We start from the raw sequence: 24,068 nt of genomic DNA on the forward strand, positions 1-24,068 counted from the left end.
GAGAGTACAGCAGCACTCATGAACATTGTCAGGTTCTAGTTTTGATAGCGTTATTCTCATTTCAAACACACACAGATGCACACACACACAGCGCATTAGCTGAATGCTAATATCGAGCACACAGCCTCTCGTTTGCAGCAGGATGAGCAGCTCTCTTCAAACGCAATGGCATTTTATGGAAAAACTGAAAAGGTGGGAGAAAGAGCCGCAGCGTGTTCTCAGGCATGATGTTTTACAGATGAAATGCACAGAAATATACCTTCCAGCTTTGACTTCTCAGCTACCAATTCTACTGAAATGAAACCATGCGTTAAATAGATGCATGCCAGCCTGCACCAGCAGACCCCAACCTCCAGCCCCTTTCCTCCAGCGGGGTGGGCAGGGGAAGCTGTTATGCACCCGAGGTCTCCTTTCATGAACCACGCTTTCATTTTATTTCACACATGCCTGTGGCTCCAAGGCTCCCTCACTAGCTCCCACCAACTCCCCCAAATCCCAGTGCCCCTCAAAGTATCTACAATGCACTCAAGATAATACCAGCAAATCATAATTTGGAGAAAATTAGTGCTTAGAGAAATTAGCTCACAGCAAGTTTCAGTCTTCTGTATACATTCCCTAAATACACAGAAAACATAAAAGGATTTAAGGTAATAAGTAATATGGGATACAGAGAGAAAAAAGGCAGAAAGAAAAGTTGCATTTGTATGCCTGCTACATCACTACTCGGTATACCAAAATAGAAGTTTCTGTCGAACTTTAATGCCCGCTGCCAAGAATGTAGCACAAATCATGCCTTTCTAGCATTTTTGCAAGCTGTCCTCTGATTTCAGACCAACAAAGTCATAATTGTGAGAAAAACTGCATTGTACATAAGAGCAAAATACTTAAACAACTAAAATTTTGCTTAGCACATTACAACATGTTCTATTTCATAAATGTATTTAAATTATATTATAATGGACTTGGAGGAAATAATCAAGTTACAGTGATAACAGCCCAGTGGAAAGTCATCTATGAGCACCAAGAGATTCATAAGGAAACAGTCTCAACACAAAGTCCCACTTTTGTAATAGATACAATGACGCAATTGTTTAGATCATCACCAGTACAAACAACTACCTACCTCTTGGGACAGGAAGGGAATGACTTGTGCACAAATAGCGTTCAGTCTCTTGACAATTTCTGCCTGCAAGAGACAAGAAGAAAGAAGTTCAATTATATAAATTCTCAGATGCGATTGTCACCTATGAACACAGAAGATATATTTGTTTCGTTTTTTTTTTTAATCTCTAGTCATCCTCTGACCAGGACAGATTATCAAAATAACAAAAGTATTTGGACACCAATTCAACAATACCTAGAAAGCTAATCATTTCTGGCTAAGAAGTTTTCCTTAAAAAACACAGTTTAGAGCTGACATAATGAAAAGTTAGGTCTGATTATGCAATCAAAGCCATTTTTAAAAAAAAAAAAACCCTCAAGAAGATGTAACGAGAAAAGATAAACAAAACACTGTGTAGTGAACTAAAAAAGAAGGATCATTTGAGATTACAGCAATGCCACTGTAAGCAAAGGGAACAAATAAACCAGTTACTTCTATACTAACACTGCATATCATGAGAACATTAGCAACACAGTACACAACTTTACTGATAATCATTCTACCACATATTTTAGAAGTCTTGTATCATATTTATGTTGTTATCAAACCCGTGGTTAATAGTAGTTACTTTCCTGTTGCAATTGTGATCAGAAATTAATAATATACAATGTTTTATTTCCATACTGGAGATCAATTCTTATTCTGTGTATTTAATCTGCAAATCTCAACAGAGACGGAGGAGATTTGGAGAGATAACACAAGAATTACAGCTCCAGAAACAGAGTATTTAAAGCCACATAAGACCTTCTTACAATAAATCATAACTTTCTTATAATATAGTGTAACCAGGATCAGTTCCTCATTATACAGTAGGACAGAATGTTCTTCCTCTTGCAAAGTCACTAATGGTATGACGAAGAGCTAGAAACTTGTGCAATTTAGGCTTCCTCCTTCTAAAAGCAACCCTGCCAGCCTTTTAGCTCTGCTCTCTTTTAAATTGTGAACACTTAGAAAAGAACCCATAGAACAGAAAGGCTCAGAACTAGCAGTAAAAAAGTCAGAAACACATACAAAATAAGTCTTGGTTCAAGAAATATTACAATTACACCGCTATGTAAGCAGAAGACATGGTATGCTCGAGGTAAGGGTACACGTGAAACTAACTCTGCCCCCTTGTGCATGCTGTGATACACTCGAGTTAACACTACTTTCCAATACAATTTCTTCATTTCTCTGAAATCCATCTAAACTCCCGTAGGTTACTTATACAGCAATTTCTATGTTACGCTGTCCCAGTATCTTCTCACTGGTCTTCACTGTTTATGCAAGTCCTCATCTCATCGAAGTTATGCATTTTAATACATTTTTTACATGCACCTACTACAGCTTTTCTGTTTATTCAGCAGCATAGGTACCTTAAAGGACATTTGAGAATATGTTCTGTTCACCGCAAAGCTAAATTACCTGCTAATTTCAAAGGTCTCTATGTGCCTATAACATCAGATATATCCCACAATGTAAAATTTAAATACCCCTTTAAATAGCTAGTGCTCACTACACTAGTTGACATAGACGTTTACGAACTGCTTGCAGCGACAAGTTGTGTGCATCTAAGCTTCAGCCAGAGAGCTTGCATGATCCAACATGGCATTACTTAAGAAACAGTATTTGATTAAGGAATTGTAGACCGTAATACAATGAACAGCTGCAAAGTACCTGTGCTGTAGTGGTTCAAGCACCATTATTTAGGCTTTTCCAAACTTGGGTCCCAGCCACCCTGCTATTTATTTATTTTTTTTAAAAGGATCTCCCAAGTCCTTTAAAATCAAAGAAAAAAACCTACATGTCCTGCTCTTAGAGGCTTTTCCACATGAAAACTCCAAAAGTGCTGCCTGACTCGAGCTGAAGCCCCTTCTGACCTGTCATTTAACCCACATACTGCCTTAGGAAAAAACGGCACACGATGCTTTCCTCCACTGCAAAACAACTCGTCCTACCCGTCTTTAAAATGCCTGTCGCAACCGTACCCACCTCCTGTACAGGTCCTCAGGGGAGCCTTTCCCTTGGCTCTGCTCAGCAGAAGTCCACTCTTCCACCACAGCTACTACATTAGTTGTATGCCTCTACTGCACTACTTAGGAACTGAGAATAAAACTGGCTCGAAGGGCTATGCAGGGGCTCAGCATGTAATTTTAAAAGGCTTTTAGATTCACAGATTTTAAGGCCAGAAGGGACTGTTACAATTGTCTTATCTGACCTCCTGAGTAACACAGGCTGTAAAACTTCACCGACTTCTCTACCAAACCGGTCAATTCTAGTTCAGCTAGAATATAGCTTAGTCAGCAAAAGTAATTTTATTCAACTCACTTTGAGGCATTTCTTCTCAATTAAGGCACTCAACCACAGCTATTTCAAGCTATTTCAGCTATGATGTTTTTCTTTTGATCACTGCCCTCCCCCCTCCCCAACAGAAGAAGTATGTCTCTCTTCTACTGCTCTTCTGGCCAAAAAGCAGTTGAAACGTATTTGCTCAGTATTTATACAAAAATTCACCGCTGGCAGATTCTGAGCCTGGGAAACATTAAACTAAAAAGCATCTTCCAAAAAGCTCTAAGTAACTGAAAACAGGTGACTGAATATGAATGGTTACACAACTGTAATAAACCTCTTGATATCAATCCCACTGGAGTGCAGAACAGCGAGTCTTTCCATAGTGTACACAAGAAAGTAAGGTGGTGGAGACAGCACCCAGCTCAACCTGTGGAGAAGAAAAGGAGCTCGCCAACGACATCAAGAGATTGCCACAACGTTCCCCAGCAGCATTTCTCAGCTAGGCAAGGGGCCCGCTAGGCCAGTCACAACAAAGCTGAGAAGCCCTCGCTATGCTGAAGCAAGTGTTTACACTATTTCCTTATTAAAATGGTCTTCACTTCCCCTAACAATGAGCATCCCCAGTGGCATGGTTGTGCGTACAGTTATGTTTTATCACGCTCAGCGCTCGGGCAGCAAGGAAGCAGGCCAGGGGAGCAGCAGTGGGCTGCAGAGGCACAGCGTCATGGGGCACAGACTGCCCACCTTTGGAGGCCACAGCCAGCAGGAAGGCATGGAGGAAAACACTGCGTACGTGCACAAATCATAGGAAGAACACTGCACGTTCTGTACCAAAACAAGTCTTAGATCAGAGATTTCAGACCAGCAGTAAATACAGAGTAACCTCTGCCTTGGCACCGCAACTCCTTCTGCAATTAGCTGCAGGGGATAACACCACAGCAACCAGCTTGACTGTTTACAAGACATACAAGAGAAGGCGTTAGCTGCTGGAAGGTAGCTAGAGTGGGTTTCCTGCAACACAACACCACCCTAAAACTTGAAGGCGTAGGTACTGATGACGTAGGTTGGCATCTCGGTAGACCTATTGCTGCTGCCATTGGAGGTGGCCTGGAAACTCGTTCTTCTTTGCATAAGAGTACAAAGTCAGACACAAAATAAAAACACGAGTCCACTGCACATCTGTACGCTCATACAGATTTTTTACAACCCTACGTTTAAAAACCAGTTTAGGATCTTCTCTTTTCTCTTAGACGTCAGGCCAATGTATTTTTTCATGACCAACCTAACTGGCAAGAGAAGGAAAAAGTATCATTTCATAAAATCAGGCAGCCAATTCCTCACATGGAAAGGCAAAGTTGCCTCGGAAACACGGCTGCTTCCGCGGTCATCTAATTTTGCCTCTTTTCTCCTATGGGACCAGGCTTTACAGAGGCATCATTTATTTACAGGCCTTTCCACTGGGCTTCAGTTATCGGCCAATAATACTGTGGACACACACACTTCTAATGGCCTATGTTTTGAAACCAAGTCTAATCTGATGGCACAGCGCCCAAACTCCTTTTCCAGCATAGCCATTAAAGGATGTAGGTTATTGCTGTTGTCACCATTGATATTTGTCATTGTAATGTAATTAGGGCCCTAAAATGATGCATTACAGCCCTTGGCACAGCTTCTATTAAAATCTTTTCTTCTGCTCACTGAACTGCGACCTGCTTTCTTGATGAATAACAGACAGACAGCTTTAGGGTGAGGAACAGATTCATCAAAGAAGTATTTTTCAGCTGTAGAAATAAAATAAAATAAATAAATAAATAAATAAATAAATTACAAAGGACAACCTAAGAAGAAAAGCACAAGGCAGCATGGGGAGGGGGGGGAGGCACACAGTGCATTTGAATTTCATCTGACCACTTGAAATTCTGATTGCATCTGATGAATCTTTCTTACGACAATATATTCCCAGCCTGTGAATCACATGGTTAATCAGGGCTCTAATCTGCTATCCATCAGCCTATGCCAGCACTGTAACTTCCAATCAAATTTATAGGTTATATGGGTCACGCATCCCTGAACAACTACATTCACGGATATCCCATTTAAACCGGCACAGATTCTGAAATGCTGTTGTTAGGGTTACTGAATGTTATAATACTATTCAAAGCTTTATGAAAGCTCCTGATAAACAGCTGCTAAATTATTGCCTGTGGATACAGCGTGATGCTCTGAAATAGCATTAATGGCCCAATAAAAGGGTGATTGTTCATGCCAAAATATAAAAAGGATAGCTTTTGCTGCCACAGTTTGTCAAATATGTTAACAAACACCGACACTTCTATTACTCCTTTCCCTAAACACAGAAGATGTTTGGTTTTGCATAAAAACACACCAGCATGGAACCAGAAAAGATGAGGGAGAGGCAGGCAAGGAAGGGTCAGACTAGAATCATCTCCTTACTTATCTAATGTAAAGCTTGTACTGTTTGCATCCTTTGGGAGACAGCTACAAAAGACACTATTTTAGCTCTTTCCATAGCCACTTACATGGCATCTTTTTTAAAAAAAAATTAAATACTTATTAACTACAATGTTAATAACTTTTTCTTTTTGTTATGCATATAAAGAGACAATAATAAAATCACTGTACCAGAATTTGATCCAACTAAAGGAATGAAGACCCGTACCTGTTAACAGTCCCTCAGCATTATGGTAGGGATAGAACACAAGAGCAACAGCCTAGGCCCCCGATTCAGCCGACAAAATCTTTTTGTCCAAAGCCAATAGTTAAATGGTACTTAATTGCCTAAGTAAGCCTAAAAACCTGACCTTAAATTCGTAAGTCCCTATGAAGCATTCTGAAAAATGTTCAGTGATAAGCCTGTGGGCAAGGCTACACATAGGTCCCGGGAGTGAGGTAACCCAGCCGCTGAAGGGGGCTCAGCAAAGCTGGTCCTTGGGGTACAACCACAGCCCCGCAGCTACCAGCTGTACTCAGAGGGGAGCATGTGACGGACCATTAGACTTCTAAATCCCTTTGAGGATGGCAACACAGAGGTTTAATTCAATTTACCCTTGCCACACACAGCTAAAATAGGACATAAGCACAAGGTGAAATATGGATATGTGTTTAAGTGCCTTGATAAGTATTTTAGCATATGTCCAAATTCTTAGCAGAGATGAGGACTAAAAGAGAAGCAAGAGACATATAAACTCCAGATATTAAAATACTCAGAAATATTCTAATACATAGGGAGTTCAGAATAAATTTGTTGCTTAAAAATCTCCATTTGCATTCTTTTTTTGGCAGGAAAAAAAAGGGAATTGGGATTTTATTTATAGTATATAAAATTCAGGAAAATATTTCTACTATATTTCACAAAGTTCCACAGTTATTACAATTATAAAAAATTGCTGGTAAAGAATTACCACTGGAGGCTGTAGGTCTGTCAGTGGAATGGAAACAAAACTACTATATATGTATTGTTGAAATAAAACAGGATAATAAAACACTATTGGGAAACCCATTTCAGCAGCCAGTAGGAAAAAGAATATATGCAATTACACTTTCAGAAAAATAATCTGAAACAACTGTTATTTCAGGTTTAATTTGTTCTACACAATGCAGCCTTTGCCAAAAAGATCAATCTACTTTATTAAGTGCTTAGCAAGAACACATGCACACACCCATAATATCTAAACAAGCATTTCACAAATTAGTGAGAACAAAACATTATTACACTGTACGAGACATATCATGATTCTGAATAAAGCAAGCAAAAAAGCTAATCTTAGTATTTCACAGAAAATTAACTCTTCTTTCATAAAGAAGAATGTGTTTTGTTTTAATCACAGACTGTTGTCTGAAAGTGCTTAGTTCTACAGAACTGGAGGAAAAACTGCAAGCCCTGAATATAAAATTTCTCTTCAGCCCTAAAGTAATGGTGTTTGGAAAGTGAGCCACAAAGAGTCTAGTCTTGTAGTCAAAGAGACTGGACAGGAAAGTTCTCTGATGAAAAGGATACTAAACAGAAAACTTCGACGCTAAGCCAATTCCTTGAGTTTAGGAGATTTAATCTGAGCAATGCATGTATGAGTTGAACGCAAGCAGGACCACCAGACTACCGAATAATCACACCGAATAATCACGGGTACATTCTTCACCTCACTCCCCTATCAACCTTCTTTACAAATATCCTAGCTAAGCTCATGAAGTACTGGCAACTTGATACTTACCCTTTGTAAATTAATCTAGGTGCTTATTTTGCACAAAATGCTGCAGACAGCAACACAAGCAATAAATGGGAGCGGCTGAATTTTCAAAATCAATTTTCTAACTTACATCCCGATCCGTGGGCTGCTGAAGGGAACTGGTAAGACGTGGCTTTTATTTAATGTGTCAAGAACCACATGGAGCTCAACTGAGCAAGAAAGGATAAATATTGAATCATTCATGATTAAGACAATAAAAAGCAAGTCAAGTAAGGTGACATATAAACACGCTTCAAGCCTGTCACTTGAGGAAGTCAATGTTTTTTGTTAATATTGACTTCTACCAGCAAGTAGGGGAATAGAAATGCACGGCCTGGAGATTCCCATAGTCCTTCAGTGGTTCAGGCTACCACCAGGTAGTAAGCTGCATCCCGCCCTGCTGTGCCACAAGCACCTGCAGAGCGTCCAGAAAAAAGGCTGCAAGTGGAACTTGAAATGGCAGAGAGTGGCTTCCATTTCCCTTCCTCAAAGGCAGCAGGAAATACTTGCTGAAAAAGCAGACAGAAATGAATAAGAAGGGGACACTGCCATGGGAGGTGCTGTCTCCAGCAGCAGAGCTTTGAAGTCCTCTATAAGGTACTATCCCTTCCACCTACACAGGGATGAGAAGCTTCCACCACTCTCCACCAACTGAAGGAATCTGACTTCATAGTTTAAAAAACCAAACAAAACCTTTTTTTAAGCTTATAAACCCGTGGTATCACACTAAGACAGCTTCAGCTCCAAGTTCAGCCTTTTGTATCTGCCTCCTGGCTACAATTAGGTCAGAATTTCCCATTTTAATCTTTCCTGTAACAGCTGAAACACAGCACTACATGCACAATCACCTGTCTCTTACTACGTGATTCCTCCCCTCACACATCCCTCCAAAGAGTCTGACCACAGTTCTTCTGCGACTGCTGGAAATGGCACAAGCCATCCTGAGCCTGTCCTTGCAACTATGTGCATACAGTGGTTTTAGTGCGCAGTTCTAATTTAATTGGATGCAGGAAGTCCCCTATTTATTTACATCACAAGTTCGTACTCTGTTTCTATGGCATAGCAGGAGAACTAGTCAGAAAGAAATACTGCGGATCAGTAGTTTCAATGTATACATCATGACAAACTAAAAAGAACTGTGAGAGATAGCCAAAACCTGTTTCAGTAGGCTTACATTTAACTTGAGGTGCCCTTAACTACACCGGAAAAATATTAAGGAGGCAGCATTTCAGGAAAAAAAGCTGAAAACCTCTAGCAGGTGAATCTAAAAGAAACCATGCTTTTAAAATTTACATATATAGTGCTTAGGAAAAGGGGTTCTGATGCTCTTTTAAAATGTTACCACAAAATAAACACTAAAATCGTTTTCCCTCTACAAAACAGAGCTCTCAGGGTCCACTTCTGATCCCCACCAGCACTTAACCTTTCATTTGCAAATACACACAAAGGAAGACTCAGACGTAGCTATAGGCACCCATTACCCCAGATACACTCCCTGTATTATGCCTATAGTGCTTACCCTGGGGCGGTATGCTCCAAATGTTAATCACCAAGATACTGATATGCTATCACAGTTAAGAACTGTGAAGATTGTGCCAGACTTCCAGTTACATCTACAAAGTTGTACTGTTCAGTCTTGAAGCTTGCAGAAAACACTGCAACCAATGGTAACACATAATAGTCTGACAAAAAAAGAAGGAAGAAAATTTAGTTTCTCCAGCAAGTGTTGCGTTGTTCCAGGTTTTAATGAACTACATAGAGCTGATCAATAAACTTATAAAAGCAGCAATCAGAAGTCCCCCATAAAAACAGCACTGCTGAACTCAATTTATTTTCTTCCAGATTCATCTGGAGGCCAGGAATCAGCCCTTCTGCATCAGGAACAAGATCACTTCTTCTCTTCCACCTCAGTTTCCTTTGCTTACCCACCTCAGCCCTGCAGGTCATGAAAGGTGGAGCCCATAGCCTGTCTGATTCATTGATAATCACACTTGATTACATTTGCTTACAGAAAAGATAAGTACTAGGAATCAGCACACTGATCTATTCAGTACATTTCTTAGGTCTGGTTACAAGAATTCTTACAGCGTTTGAAAACTCTGTCATGTTTCGTCTTCAATCCCGCATCTCTTCTTCCTACCCAGCAATTTCACACCACGTGGTGAATAGCTATCAATTAGCTTAAGAAATCCAGCAAAAAAACCCCAGCATTTATTTCAAGTAAAAGTAGTCCACACAAAGGAAACACATTTTAACTCCTTTTCCATCGCGACTTCCTGTTGTACTATGGAAACGAACAATACTCAGATACGATTTCCATGGATTAAGGTGACAGATTTTTGTATCTGACACAGTAGACAAAAATCCTGCCCCTTTTAAGTCAGTACACAAAAGCATGATTATAACAACACCCCAAAAGAGATGAAAGAATAGCGCAGTGGATATTACAGCAATGCTATAATCAAGCTTCAATTTTAGAACCTTGCAATGACACAAATTCAAATAAGGCATATGACTGTTGTAAATACTCTGATAAAGAAATTAAAATTTGATTGTATAAAAGAGTTAGGTTTGATTAAGAAGTAGAATATTGTGAAGCATAATGTATAGGAGTGGTAAGCTTGAAATGTAGTCATAGAAACTTTAGGAACTGTGTTATGTGTGACCATAGGAACCTTAGTATTCTTAAGTTTGAAATAAGCCAACCATAGAAATTTCACCAGGAACTTACTGGTTTTCTTATGTTTTGTTTCAAGAAACTAAGGAAACAGTTGTGGACACCCGCTTGGAAACCCCCTTACCCTTCCCATCTCGATTTTAGTAGCGAGGATTCCAATCAGTAGAGCTAAGTGAAATTGACCAACGATTGTTTTTAAATAAGAATATTGATAAGGTGATATACTCAAAAGGCCAATCATTACAAAGGTTAAATTTAAGAGCGAGCATAGTATGAATTTTTATGTACAGAGCTTATGTAATAATGACTTGACAGAAAACATTTATAAAAACTGATGAATGTATTGTTAAACTGGACACGGCTTTGGAGGAGCGATCCCCCGTGTCCCCAGTGCTGCAATAAAAGAAGTGCCTGCTTCTTAATGTAGCGTCGGTGTTAAGGAGTTTTATTCCGGATTTCAGTAACATTACTACCTCAATTTTTAAACTAGGTGGAAGTATGATACCTGTTAATTCTTTCTGAAGATAAATAAATGTTCCATACTCCTTGGTGGTATTAATCAAGTCCCAGTTTCTGCAATAAAGTGATCATCTGAGGATCAGATTACATTTAAGATACCTTTCTCCCTTATCTCCGTTTCCCACCTAGAGAGGGTTTTTTTTGTTTTTTAAATCAACACTCCACAAGTGAAAGTTATCTAAAATACAAAGGGCATATAAGTAGGGCACATTTTCTTTTACTCTGAACTTAAATGCAACTTTCAACTTCAGGTCCTGACTCATGATTTCCTCTTGCTTTGAGATGGCGATGCCGCATTCCTACTGAAGCACCAGCCTTAAACTTCCACACCGCAGCACCCTATGGATGGGCAAGCTAGGATGAAGCATCACCAGCCTTGCCACTTCGGGCTTACACCATATCGCATAGGATGACACAGTCAGTCAGGATCCCAATTCCTTTTCTCCGGAGCAGGTTGCCCTGAGAGTAGGAGGGACAGTACCAAGGAGCATTCATTCCACAAGAAAAGACGAAGTTGCAGCATTTCACACATCCCTGCTGCCACTCAGACGATACTGACTCATATTTGTATTTGTTAAGTAAAACACTTCCCGCAAGGACTAGCTAAACAGCAGAATGCTGCTTTTCTGAGAGCAACAACAAAAAAATAGTCTGTAGCTCCGACTCCTATTGAGGAGAAAATACTGATATGAATTCTCATTGCTCATAATTTCAATCGTCGTGGATCATAACTACCTCTGCTGAAAATAACTCTATTTGGATTTAAGCATTTCTGCAACTATGGTTTCTTGCTATTTTTCCCCTAAGTGAAGGACAAGGAAAGACCAGGTAATTTTATCCTTCAACATGTGAATATCTAACAAGTGGTAGTTTCACTAGTGAAGTACATCTAAAATAATCAGGCAGTTTACGACTCTCTTTGTGGGCTTCCTAAGATGACCTATTTGCAAAGCAAATGCTAAGACATTTGTAAGACATGCATGTTTAATACATTCAGGAAAATTCACTTGTCCTAGACAGCTGGATACTCTTAAGTACATCTTGATGTTCAATTCATTTAAATGGCACTCCCCCAGTAAAACTCCTGCCAGGACAGACTCTGAGTCAAGCAACACTAAATAGCATTTATCTTTAAATTACATCAGCATTACTGAAGTTTTCAAATACTCTTCATCCAAGAGGAATTTCAACATAAATTAACTTTTAAAACAAACACAAAGTTTAAGAAAATGCCATAAAAAAGCAGAACAGGAGGCATGGAGCAAAGGAGAACTCTCTGGTTGGGAAATGTAGATTTCATGAAACCTTTTCCAGTGTTGTATTTCCCTGCGAGATCACACTTTGTGTGGAGAGCTACTATGAACTGCATTGATTTCACACAAATACTCAAGATACACCATATGTTAAGTGCACTCTTCATCATACTGCACCTACAGACAAACATCTAGAATGTGGAAAGTAGTTAAAATGTAAGCAAATGAAAGGGGTAAATAATCAACCCTGTAAACAGATTAACCATGTGATAGTAATATCAATGCACTTCTCCTTCAACGTGCTTTTCTCAGAAAAGGTATCAAACAGGATTCCTTTTAAAGTTGGTCCAATTTCACACCCATGACCTCCCTACAAAGCTGCCTGGGCCAGAAATATGGATTATGCAGCCACCAATTATGCTGTATCTGCTCTTGAGACAGAAAGGAGGCTTTTGCTGTAGCTTCACGTGCACTTTAAATTGGCATAAAAACAGTCACTGAAGAGGCTCTCCCCTAATCCACCTACTCCTGCTCACCCCACTCTTACGCTGCTAGCATTTTTGCAGGTATGTGCTGAACTAAGCAATGAACTTACCGAAGTTAAAACCCAGCCACCACCACCACCCCCCCCATAATTAATTTTTTAAAATACAAACCCCATCACAGACCCAGTTTACCATGGGGTTAACCCAAAGTGGCATCACCCCTTTCATTACCAATGCCATCTTCTGCCCGCTTAAAGTGCACAGAAAACTTCAGTCTCGGACACACAAAATCTAAGCTGAGACTTTTTGTGAACGCTCCTTTAAGTCAGCAAACAAGAGCATGATTAAGAGAACAAACAACACAGCAGCACTCCTGGCAAGCTGCTCATCTTGTTACAGATACCGATACTTCTCTGGGCACGGGAAGGCACTCTGTTTCACTTCCTCCATGTGATGGGTTGACCCTGGCTGAACACCAGGTGCCCACCAAAGCCATTCTATCACTCCCCCATCCTCAGCTGGATAGGGGAGAGAAAATATAACAAAAGGCTCGCGGGTCGAGATAAGGACAGGAGAGATCATTCACTATTACCGTCACGGGCAAAACAGACTCAATTTGCAAAACATACTCAATTTATTACAAATCAACCAGAGCAAGGTAATGAGAAGTAAAACGAAATCTCAGAACACCTTCCCACCACCCCTCCCTTCTTCCCGGGCACAACTACCCTCCCGGATTTCACCACCAAGCCCCCCCAGCGGCACAGGGGGACAGGGATGGGGTTTATGGTCATCACACGTTATTTTCTGCCGCTTCACCTCCTCAGGACGAGGGCTGATCACACTCTTCCCCTGCTCCAGCGTGGGGTCCCACCCACGGGAGACAGTCCTCCACGAACTCCTCCAACGTGGGCCATTCCCACGGGCTGCAGTTCTTCACGAACTGCTCCAGCATGGGTCCATTCCACGGTGTGCAGTCCTTCAGGAGCACACTGCTCCAGCGCGGGTCCCCCACGGGGTCACAAGTCCTGCCAGAAAGCCTGCTCCGTGGGCTCCTCTCTCCGCAGATCCGCAGGTCCTGCCAGGAGCCTGCTCCAGCGCGGGGTTCCCACGGGGTCACAGCCTCCTTCGGGAACCCACCTGCTCCGGCGTGGGGTCCTCCACGGGCTACAGGTGGAGATCTGCTCCACCGTGGACCTCCCTGGACTGCAGGGGGACAGCCTGCCTCACCAGGGTCTTCACCACGGGCTGCAGGGGAATCTTCGCTCCGGCGCCTGGAGCATCTCCTCCCCCTCCTTCTTCACTGACCTTGGTGTCCGCAGGCTTGTTTCTCTTACATGTTCTCACTCCTCACTCCGGCGCCAGTTTCTCTCCGTCCCAACTTTTTCCTTCTTAAAAATGTTATCACAGAGGCGTTACCACTATCACTGATTGGCTCGGCCTTGGCCGGCGGCGGGTCCGTCTCAGAGCCGGCTAATATGGGCTCGCTCTCTCTTGAACACAGGGGAAGCTTCCAGCAGCTTCTTACAGAAGCCACCCCTGTAACCCCCCCCCGCTACCAAAACCTTGCCAAACAAAACCAATACACTCCACTACCCTGCAACCAAGACGGATTGCTATCAACCACATCCTAAACTTTTCACCTCTCAGGTTAGCATCACAATCTGGTTTAGCTGCAAGTTCCAACTAGCGTTTAGAGTCACCTGTTAGAACATCTGGTAAACCAAATCACCAGTACCCAATTGCACAATGAATTCAAAACAATAAATAAATAAAAACTAGTGTACATTAGTGGTGGACGTACTACCTAGGTAGTGGCCAGATGAAGAAATCAAATGCTGTGGTCGAAACTGTGAAAAAAAACACACTCATAAAACAACGTATGTTTTTTTCAGTTATAGCAGACAGCAAAACCACATTTCTGTGCCTGGGGTGGTTTGGTTTGTTGGGTTTTTTTAATGCATCTCTGGCTTTTTGCCATGGAGTAATTCCATGGTTTACCAAAATGCAGGCTCTGTGCTTGTTAATTTCATATTTAGTTTGCCAGGTCTGTAATCTTGTCACACTTTTAATAAAAAATGTTTCAGGCAAGCATTTATATGTATTTTTACTTATTCAAATCCTAATATTTTCACCCACAAAAATACACAGAGTTTGTATCTATTTTGGTTTCCAAGAATCTGTTTTGCACAAACTATTATAATGATTCGGTTTTTGTAACAGCAGCTTCCCATGACAATTAGAGACTTAGTTGTGCTATTCTGTTTGCATTAGAAATTTGCCAGAATACAAGAAAGAAAACCTTAAAATCATTGAACTACCTACTGACTGTTTGCAAACCTCTTTGTGTATAATCACTATCAGGTTTTCACAAAAACAACAGAGAGAAGGGGGGGGTGGGGGGGTGGCGGGGAGCAAGAGGAAGGGAAATAGGTTTGATGACCTGTGGATAGCTCAGACAGTGTTTCCTTTGTGTGAGCTTCAGTAAAGATAAAAGACTAAGTTGGAAAATATTAACCTTTAATATGAACGGAAGGCAGTTCAAAATTACCAATTTCTTTATTGAAATAACTCAGTTCTCACTATTGTAACATACCATGTTGCACAGGTGAAAGCAAAGGAAAGAAGTGAGAAAAAGTTTATTTTTTAACAGTCACCAACAAGGTATACAGTGACTTTACCATCCCAAGTGTAACTTCAGCTCGTGAACACAAAACTGAAGTTGCCTTAAACTAGCTGCAGAACTGCATAAGAAGCTGGAGAAATACTCAGCACAGTAAAACCTTGCTGACTCCTCAGTGTCCTGGTTTCAGCTGGGATAGAGTTAATTTTCTTTCTAATAGGTAGGGTGTTAAGTTTTGGGTTCAGTATGACAAGAATGTTGATAACACACTGATGTTTTCAGTTGTTGCTAAGTAGTGTTTAGACTAAGTCAAGGATTTTTCAGCTTCTCCTGCACGGTCATAACAAATCTGTGCCGCTACGGGCTGGATGAGAAGGCCTTGGCCTGGGAGCTGCAGGTGCCCAAGGTGGGGCACGAACCCACGACCCTGATATTAAGAGTCTCATGCTCCCCTGACTGAGCTAGACAGTGCTGCAGAAAGGGCCGTGGCAACTCCCCCCAAATCTATATATTGGGCATGGCATCACACAGTATGGAATATTCTTTTGGCCAGTTTGGGTCAGGTGCCCTGGCTGTGTCCTGTGCCAACTTCTTGTGCCCCTCCAGCTTTCTCGCCGGCTGGGCACGAGAAGCTGAAAAATCCTTGACTTTAGACTAAACACTACTGGGCAACAACTGAAAACAAAAGCGTGAACGTAACACTATACCAGCTACTACAAAGAAAATTAACTCTATCCCAGCTGAAACTGGAGCACTCAAGTTAGCAGGACCTGAGCTAGTCTGTTCAACAGTGGTTAAAGCACACCTGTAAGTACTTCAGTCATTCTCTTGAACACAATCCACATGCACCAAAAAGCACTTTATCTTTACTCTGTACCTGTAAAGAAAGTTTTAAAAATAGATGCCATTTTCCACCAATGCACACCAAAGCAATACAAAATTACTCTCAATATCCACAGCAGAACCTGTGTAGAGCTCATTTGATACAGTTGTAAATTAGGCTTTCTCCAGCTCTACTGACTAAGCTAGACTTTACACTAGGAGATATTATAGTCTTGCTAAGTTCACAGCTATTCAACCTCCAAAACTGGCACCCTTCTCACGAAGGATAACCAAGAAAGGTAGCAGCAGAGTGATGCTCGGATAGAGAAAGTAACCTAGTCTAAATCCCACTGCTTCACCAAAGTGGAAAAGCACAACAGTATTTCAGCAGAGAACACCAGATATTAAACCTTCCTCCTATATTATGCTGAAGACAGCCCACAGACTAGTATTTCTTTTCTGAAGTCCAACTTGCACTTATGCTCAAAACTTCATTTACAGCTTCTCACATGCGTGGGGTATTCATAACGCTGAGGAGTGAAGACTCAATCAAAGCTGTGATCCTCACTGTTGAACACTGAACTGGTTTGCCCTATCTTTTGACAACTCACATTGTCATTATCTTCCTTCAACCTCTGCAACAAACAAATCATGAAAGAACCTTGTACAGATTCATTGTCTAATGGGCAGGTATAAGTTCAAATGAGATTAAAAAGAGACTGGGAAACTAGCTACTTGAGATCTACACCAAGAACCTACCTCAGACTAACTCTGCATAGAACCAGGAGGTGCAGAAAGGTTTAACAAACCCTGTATTTTCCCTAACTTTACAATATAATTGCTTGTACCAGAGAATCAAGATCCCACTGTGCTGCAACCACTGCATGTATAGCAACAAGCTCCACCTCTGCCATTTGACAAGGTTTGGGCATGCAGAAAGAAGGCAGGGACACGCTACCACAAGGTAATTAAGTTTGTTTTGGTTTTCCCCTAAAAATCCCACTCAGGTAAAAAACTAGCATTATCCCATTTTCCAGATGGAGAACAGAGGCTGAGAAGATAGATTACCAAGGGCAAACTTCCTTAATACAAATCAAAGCGTTGACTGCATTACCACTGAAAGGTGCATCACTGGAGCATGCTAATTGCAGCTGGGATGGAAAAGACAGAATAACACGTGGCAAAACAAGGACAAAACTCTCTTGGGAAAGAGCACCCTGCTCCAAGCGTCTTACAATCTAGAGAGATAAACACAGCCACTTCTAAGTGACTCCCATGTAATAATATCTCACCTCCCATTTCTTAACATACTGCTCTCCAAAAACTCCTCTGTGTTAAGAGTTATGCTTCAGGAAATAATATTACTTCTGCTTCCCAGACAGAGAACTGAAACAGTGAAAGCCAGAGGTGAAGTCTCCAGAAGGTATGTAATGGGATTTTTTAAAAATGCCTCAGCAGACTAGACATGTAATTTAGGTAGAAAGTCAGCAACAGACAAATGCTCAAGATTTTCAAGAATTCTTAAGCACAGGGGGGTACCTACGCATACCTATAGATATATAAAATGTACCTTTACATCTTAAAAAAAGGCACATCAAATATAAAGGCTGGAGCACAACAAGAATTTAGGCATTAAAATCCCAAACAACAATCTTCACACCCTTGCATCCCCACGCAGGAATGACATAGTGCTGAAGTCACCAGCAGTGCATAGGAGTCTCCGTCTCCAGCACTGAAGCTCCCCATTAACCCTGCTGAGTCCCCTTTCCAGGCACATTCAGAAGAGTCTTTGCCTCGATAACACCAAGTTCTTTGGCATCCAGCTCACAACTAAGCCCTGCAAACACCCTCCCCCTGCAACATCTACAGCTCAATGCTTCTCCACCCATGTCCCTCAGGGAGCTGAGAACCACTGCCAGAATTATTTCCACATAATATATAGCAGCAGCCCATTATAAAACAAAAAAAAAAAAAAAAAAAAAAAAAGGGGTGGAGAACAGATAGTCTTCTGTGTAACAGCCTAGTGGTTAAAGAGTTTAATCAGAGCATTATATACATGACTTCAATTATTTCTTTACTTTTGCTTCCCACCTCCAAGGAGAACACCCTGTCTAATGGGCTTCTGTGAACTCTGGGAAGTAAATACACCCAGTTCATCCACCAGAGAAGGAAAGTCCCTTTTCCAGTTCTTGCTCAGAATCACTGTACATGAAAAATCACCATGGGCTAAAACATGTAAATGGATTTGGGGCAGGGACTGGAACCCAGCACCACTTCCAGCTGGCCAGAGTCTTTCCAGGGCAAGAGTACAGCATGCATCTCTCCTTTTTCAGCTCTACTGAACCACTAAGGAGCTCATGCAAACCAGACAACTTTCTGTTGGGTATCCCAGTCGTTCTCCTGGGAGAGAAGAAACATGGGTCTCACTAGTAGACATAATTCTACGTAGCTGAATTAAGATGAACCAAGAGTGTTGCCTTCTCCAGCTTTTTTGTTCATTTTTTAAGAAAAATCTGCACTATGCTTACACTTTAAAATAAAGTTTAGGTGCCACTCTTCAAAAAGTGATTCTGAGACTACCAAGTCGAGGCGGCATGTCCTGGCAGCACCAACTGTGGTGTCTCGGCCATCAAGCTGTGAGAGATTTAAGACACACCCGTGACCTCAACATTTCCCTATGAGCTACCCTCCATACGTGCTGGATTTCTTTGGCTCCGTGCTAAATTGCTTAACTCGCCCCACACACTGCAAATACCACTCTACCCTTGTTCAGCTGGCCCTGCAGCCCGGTGGTGCAAAGTGCCTGCAGCATCGCTCCCGCCTCGCTGCAGACAGCGGTCAAAGTGGCTTGTCCGAGGTCCCATGGGAAGCCCTTGACAGCACGGTCCAGAAACTTGCACCTGGATCCCCCCCCACCCCCCCCGAGCCCCAGACCCTGGCGGCTACATCTCAACCACCTGGGAGCTTTCTGCTTGGCTTCACATGAATACAGAGAGGTATTTCCTGTGTCTACAGATTGTCAGGCTCTCCAGTTCTGTCACAGGTTTAAAGAAACCTCATGACCCTTAATACAGTGCATACTTAGAGCAGCATTTTTCTCTGAAAATGTGTAAACTAAGATTATCCCAGAATTCTTCTCACGCACACAAAAAGACTTGTTAAAAATAAATGCTTTAGAAGAAATACACACCTGAGTTCCAGGCAGGAAACAGTAAATAGCAATGAAACAAAGGACAAAATATCACCATTTTGTACATTCACAAGGCCTGTATGTCCATTTGGCTGAAGGCATATTTGAAAAAAAAAAAAATAAAAAATGCCACATATGCTAAGAAGCCGGACATTTGTATCTGCAAAGGAAAGTCTTACATCTTTGTACAGAGACAGGTTTTGAAAGTGTATCATAGCAAGGCTGCTAATGTTAGTTTGAAAAGCATCTTGTATACATGTTTGAAAACTCGTCTTCAAGCGGAAACCTACAACCTCAGAAAAAAAACACTCCACACGTGTGCTCGTGGGGGCTCTCTTCTTGTACAATCTTGTGTTCCTGTTGCTCTCGACATCTCTATCTACGTGATCAAACCTAAGAACAACTGTCACCCTCCGTCAAATCTGGTGTTAGAAAAAATGTCAGAAACAAACAATTCCCTAGAAATTTCCAGGATGCCACAGGCACAGAATTGTAAGACTTTCTCTTATGCTGCCAACAAGCGAAACAGGATGCATGTCTTGGTGTCACCAGTTTGTAGAGATAAACCGGGGAACACTGTGAAGAGGAAAGTAACCCAGTGTCTTGTAGCGATGCATGGACCATGTCTTTCTCCTCATGTTGTCTATGTTAAAGACACATTATTATCTTTGTTTTCCTTAGCAGCCATCTCTAGAAGCACATGGGAGCAGACGGATGCAAAGGAAGCTGAACGTCACTCCTGCACGAACTAAACCAAGAACTTGCACACAATTTACTTTTCAAGAATAACACCTCCATATTTATGTATGGACATACACATAACAAGTAATTCTGACATAAACAGCCCTTTGATATTTGGAGAGGTCAGTGTCTCTTCCACCAATAATGTTTTACAGCAACAAATAAGCAAGAAACTCTCATCAATGCTTGGATTTTGTTGTTGTTGCTGTTGTTTAGGACACGACTGAGAAAGAAAACATACAGTTTGTCCCCAGAAATTAAGACGTACTGAAAACAGCCTGTAAATAAGCAACGTGCTCAGACTGCAACAGCTTTCTGCAATTAGGACAGAAAGCCTACTGGTTAAATTGAGTATAAAAATACACAATATATTCTTTGTTAACACACCAACACAAACATACGGGGTGTATTTTATGCACAAAGTCTTTCCAATCTTCTTGTGTTATTCAAACACTATGGACTGATATTTTAAGAAGAGGCACCTACTTTGTATCTAGTCACATGCTTTGTAAAATTACAGAAAGCAGACAGTAGTGGTGTTGTAGCTGACTCTCTTTTACACATCAGCACAGTGCCATCTTTCAAAGGGGGCACTGTGAAAGTGGATGATTGTCATACAGAGTGAATGGTACTGCAGGGAAATGGGAGACGTGAGAAGAAAACTAACTACCAACCTTCCTCCAGTCGTTCCTTGTTCTCTGCCTCCTCCCTCAAACCAAAATGCAGCATATGTGTTTTAGCCAGCTTTGGCCTTACTCTCTTTGCTTTCCTTCTCTAAATGTTATCACAAGACCACCCGCCCTTATTTCCAACTTTTATCCCCAAATACAGTTAACAGAGTGGCAGGCAGGAGGACAACTCAAGTACCTTCAGTGTTACCTCCTGGTAACCTCTGGGGCATAAGAACAAAGGAAATCCCATGGCACTGCTGGAGCTCGTTACACAGACAACAAAGGTTTGGAAGGAGTCTTCTTCCCGCCACAGCAAATATGTATTCATCCAATATTCTGTGATTCTCCAGAACCTCTTATCTAGTAATGGACATCAACAAATTAAATCGTAGCTCACTCCCTGTCATGTAAATATCATCACCATTTCAGAGAGGGAGACAGAGGCACAGAAATTTTAAGAGACCTCCACAAAGCGCTGCAGAGTGCGAGCTCACAGTCAGAGAAACCACAACCGGTAATTCGTCACATGCTTTAAATTAAAAACGGCCTCTTCCCCAGATCCGAGGCAGTCAAGCCCCTGGGTAGGCATCTGCAGGTATCCAGAGCAGGAAACAGCACAGATACTAACGCTGACTTTTCTCTGCAGACCCATGGTGCTTCACAAAGGACGAGTACTGAACTCACCCCCCATCGTCCTGCAGCTGCCATAAAAATCCAGCAGAGCCCTGCATCCCTCTCAAAGAAAAAAAAACAGGACACGGCTTGGCTCAACTGCCGGATTCAGGTGCCCATGCAGTGTCCATGCTGCCACTGGCTACTTAGCTGTCAAGCAGCTAGATGGTGGCTTCTCCACCTCACACCCAATGCAGGATCTCCCAAGGCAGACAGAAAGCCAGTCAAAGACACTGCCAGAGCTACCGACAGAAACCCGGCCCTGAACAGCTCTCGGTGAAGCAGCTTTCATGAAAAGACACGGACAAGCATTGCCAGGTCCAGGTGTGCCCCCTTTCCCAAGCCTTAGATGGGCTGCACCACAGTTATTTTGTCTCCCTTGCATTTATTACGAGGAAAACTTAATAGGAAAACACCACCGTGTTTTCAAAACAAAGTCCAGAAGTGTTTCAGCTATGAGGCATGGCTGAAAACCCCTCATTCATCCCCGTGAAAGGTTAGAAATGGGAAAAAGTGGTTGTCCAAGACAAAAAGTTTCCTCAATGATTGCTGCACTTTCCCCATGGTTTTAAAAGGTAAAATCTGAATCAAATCCTAAATAGGAGTTACTGGTTGACCACCAAACAGAAGTTATACTGAGATAGACAGGTTAACTGGATATCCAAATTTTTTAACCTGGAAGCCCTCAGTTAGCCATCTGTGTTACAAAGAACGAGCAAAAATGAAGTTCCACCTCTCCCGCCAAGAAGCAAAGAGATATGAGAAAGAAAACGAGTGATCAAAATGCCTTCTCCCTCAACCCCCAGCTAAATCTCACTCCGATTTGCCTTATAATTAATTTAAAATAACACTGTCACGTTAACGTGGTAAAGGACGGCTTCAGCCATTGAGCAACTGTCAAGAAAAACATCCTGTAACCCACAGCTTCCCAACACTGAGGTCTGTGCACCATCACCCAAGCCTCCTCCCAGCTGCTGCAAGGGGGGGGGACGACGACACGACACCCAAGGATCACACCACGGTGCCTGCTCCGTGGGGTCTTCCCTCATCCTCTGCCGAGCCTGTTGTTATAACCCCATGGACAACCCATCATGAGTTCTGAGGAAGCTCTCTGCCTTGAGGACACGACAGACCCAGGCTAGACCTTTTTGCTGCTGTTCTTGGGTTTAAAATCATCAGTGTTAAACTTCAATAGCATTTGCTGTCACTGCCTACAAGTACCACGGTGTTTCATTAAGTATTTGCAGAGATCACATGTTGGCCGTCCTGTGTTTTGATTTGTTGATTTGGGGTTCAAAGTCGGAAAAGACAAGGGGAAAGGGGCCCCTTTGCTTTCCAAAGCGCTCTTCTGCCATAGTAAATCTGCATCACTGACTACGCCTGTAACCGAAACCCCGGTGACGCCTTAGCAGCAGCCGCACCATGCCCTCCATACAGTGCTACTCCATCACCAGCTACTCTGTCCTAGGGCAATCACTTCTCTCTGGGCGAAGACAGGACAGGCTCAGAGGGGTTTTTTCGCATTTGCAAATTCCCCAAACAACCGAGACACTAAGAGAAGCCAGGCACATAAGCAGACAGAGTAAATACAGGAGAAGTTTATTGTATTTAAGATGGAGGAAAAAGCAGCATTTTTAAAAATGAAATGCTCTCCGTGATCATACACAACATGCACACAGTACTCGACACGACACATGCCAAACAAAATCTAGTGGTAGGACCTACTGTTATGCAGATTCTTTATAGCATGAAGAGGACAGATTTTGACTTCTGCTCAACTGTGAGATGCTCTGCTGAGGTTTTTAAGCAAACACAAGAAAAAACAAAAGCACACATTCTCATTGCCAACGTTCCACATCCCAAACATAACAGTGAAAGGTTTTTCTCCTTTGAAGATGTTGAATCTCACCCAGCACATGTCAGAAACCTGTGGCAGTGTAAGATCCTGTAGAGACACCACTTAAGTAGACCAAAACAGAGAGGACAAGTTAGAAGACCTCCACTCAAAACCATGTCCTGTGTTCCCTCTCCTTCTAACACAGAAAGGGGAATTGCCACCAGCATAACTGTGCCATCTTATGATATATAATCCACAAAAACTTAACAAGCTATGATATATAATCCACAAAGACGTGACACACAATTCGAAAAAGAATATGTATATATTTTTAATTAGGTATTATTTTTTCCTTAGGAGAGTACACCTCACACATTTTCCGAGAATACAAAATCATAACAGAAGTTGCCAGCTGTATCTCATACTCGGCTCCCATGACTTTATCATGAATCTTGGGATGTTTCACTCCTTACTTGAGAAAAACGATTATGGAAGAATACTGGAGGAAAAACTAAGAAGAATGAGCCAAGCGCAGTCTGACAGCTTAAAATTAGAAGGGAAATAAAAAGAACCCCGAATTTATTATTTTTATCTCATGATTAATTTTAAGCCAATCTTACGATTTTCTGGGGACTGGCATGATTTAACATTTGAAGTTGGCAATAGAGCATACCATATAAATACATAACCATAAAGAGACCAATTCAAGTTTACTGTGGGGACTATAACTTTGACTTGCCTGACATTTGCACATTTAAACATCTTGGCCATAACCCCACAGTGTTCAATACCAGAGCATTACGTACCTGTCTTGGGCTAGGGAAGATGATTCCTCATGTCTAAATCCTATCCACACAGGCAAGAAAGCACTAATTAGAGTTCTGTTGCTATTTGTGAGATA

At 41.8% G+C, this 24,068-nt stretch overlaps 1 protein-coding gene across 6 annotated transcripts in view; it reads right to left on the reverse strand.

Moving 5' to 3' along the window:
* Nucleotides 1-24,068, reverse strand: part of LOC126035978 (transducin-like enhancer protein 4) — a 100,975-nt gene that overhangs the window by 65,902 nt on the left and 11,005 nt on the right. For 5 of the 6 annotated variants that reach the window (XM_049795161.1, XM_049795160.1, XM_049795159.1 and 2 more), the window contains exon 5: nt 1,124-1,186. In XM_049795161.1, coding sequence (XP_049651118.1) covers nt 1,124-1,186 — 63 coding nt within the window. Of the gene's footprint in view, nt 1-1,123; nt 1,187-24,068 lie in introns of those variants that run through there. The other variant, XM_049795162.1, reaches the window with a different exon arrangement.

This window comes from Accipiter gentilis, chromosome Z, assembly GCF_929443795.1.
Source record: "Accipiter gentilis chromosome Z, bAccGen1.1, whole genome shotgun sequence".
Lineage (NCBI taxonomy): Eukaryota > Metazoa > Chordata > Aves > Accipitriformes > Accipitridae > Astur > Astur gentilis.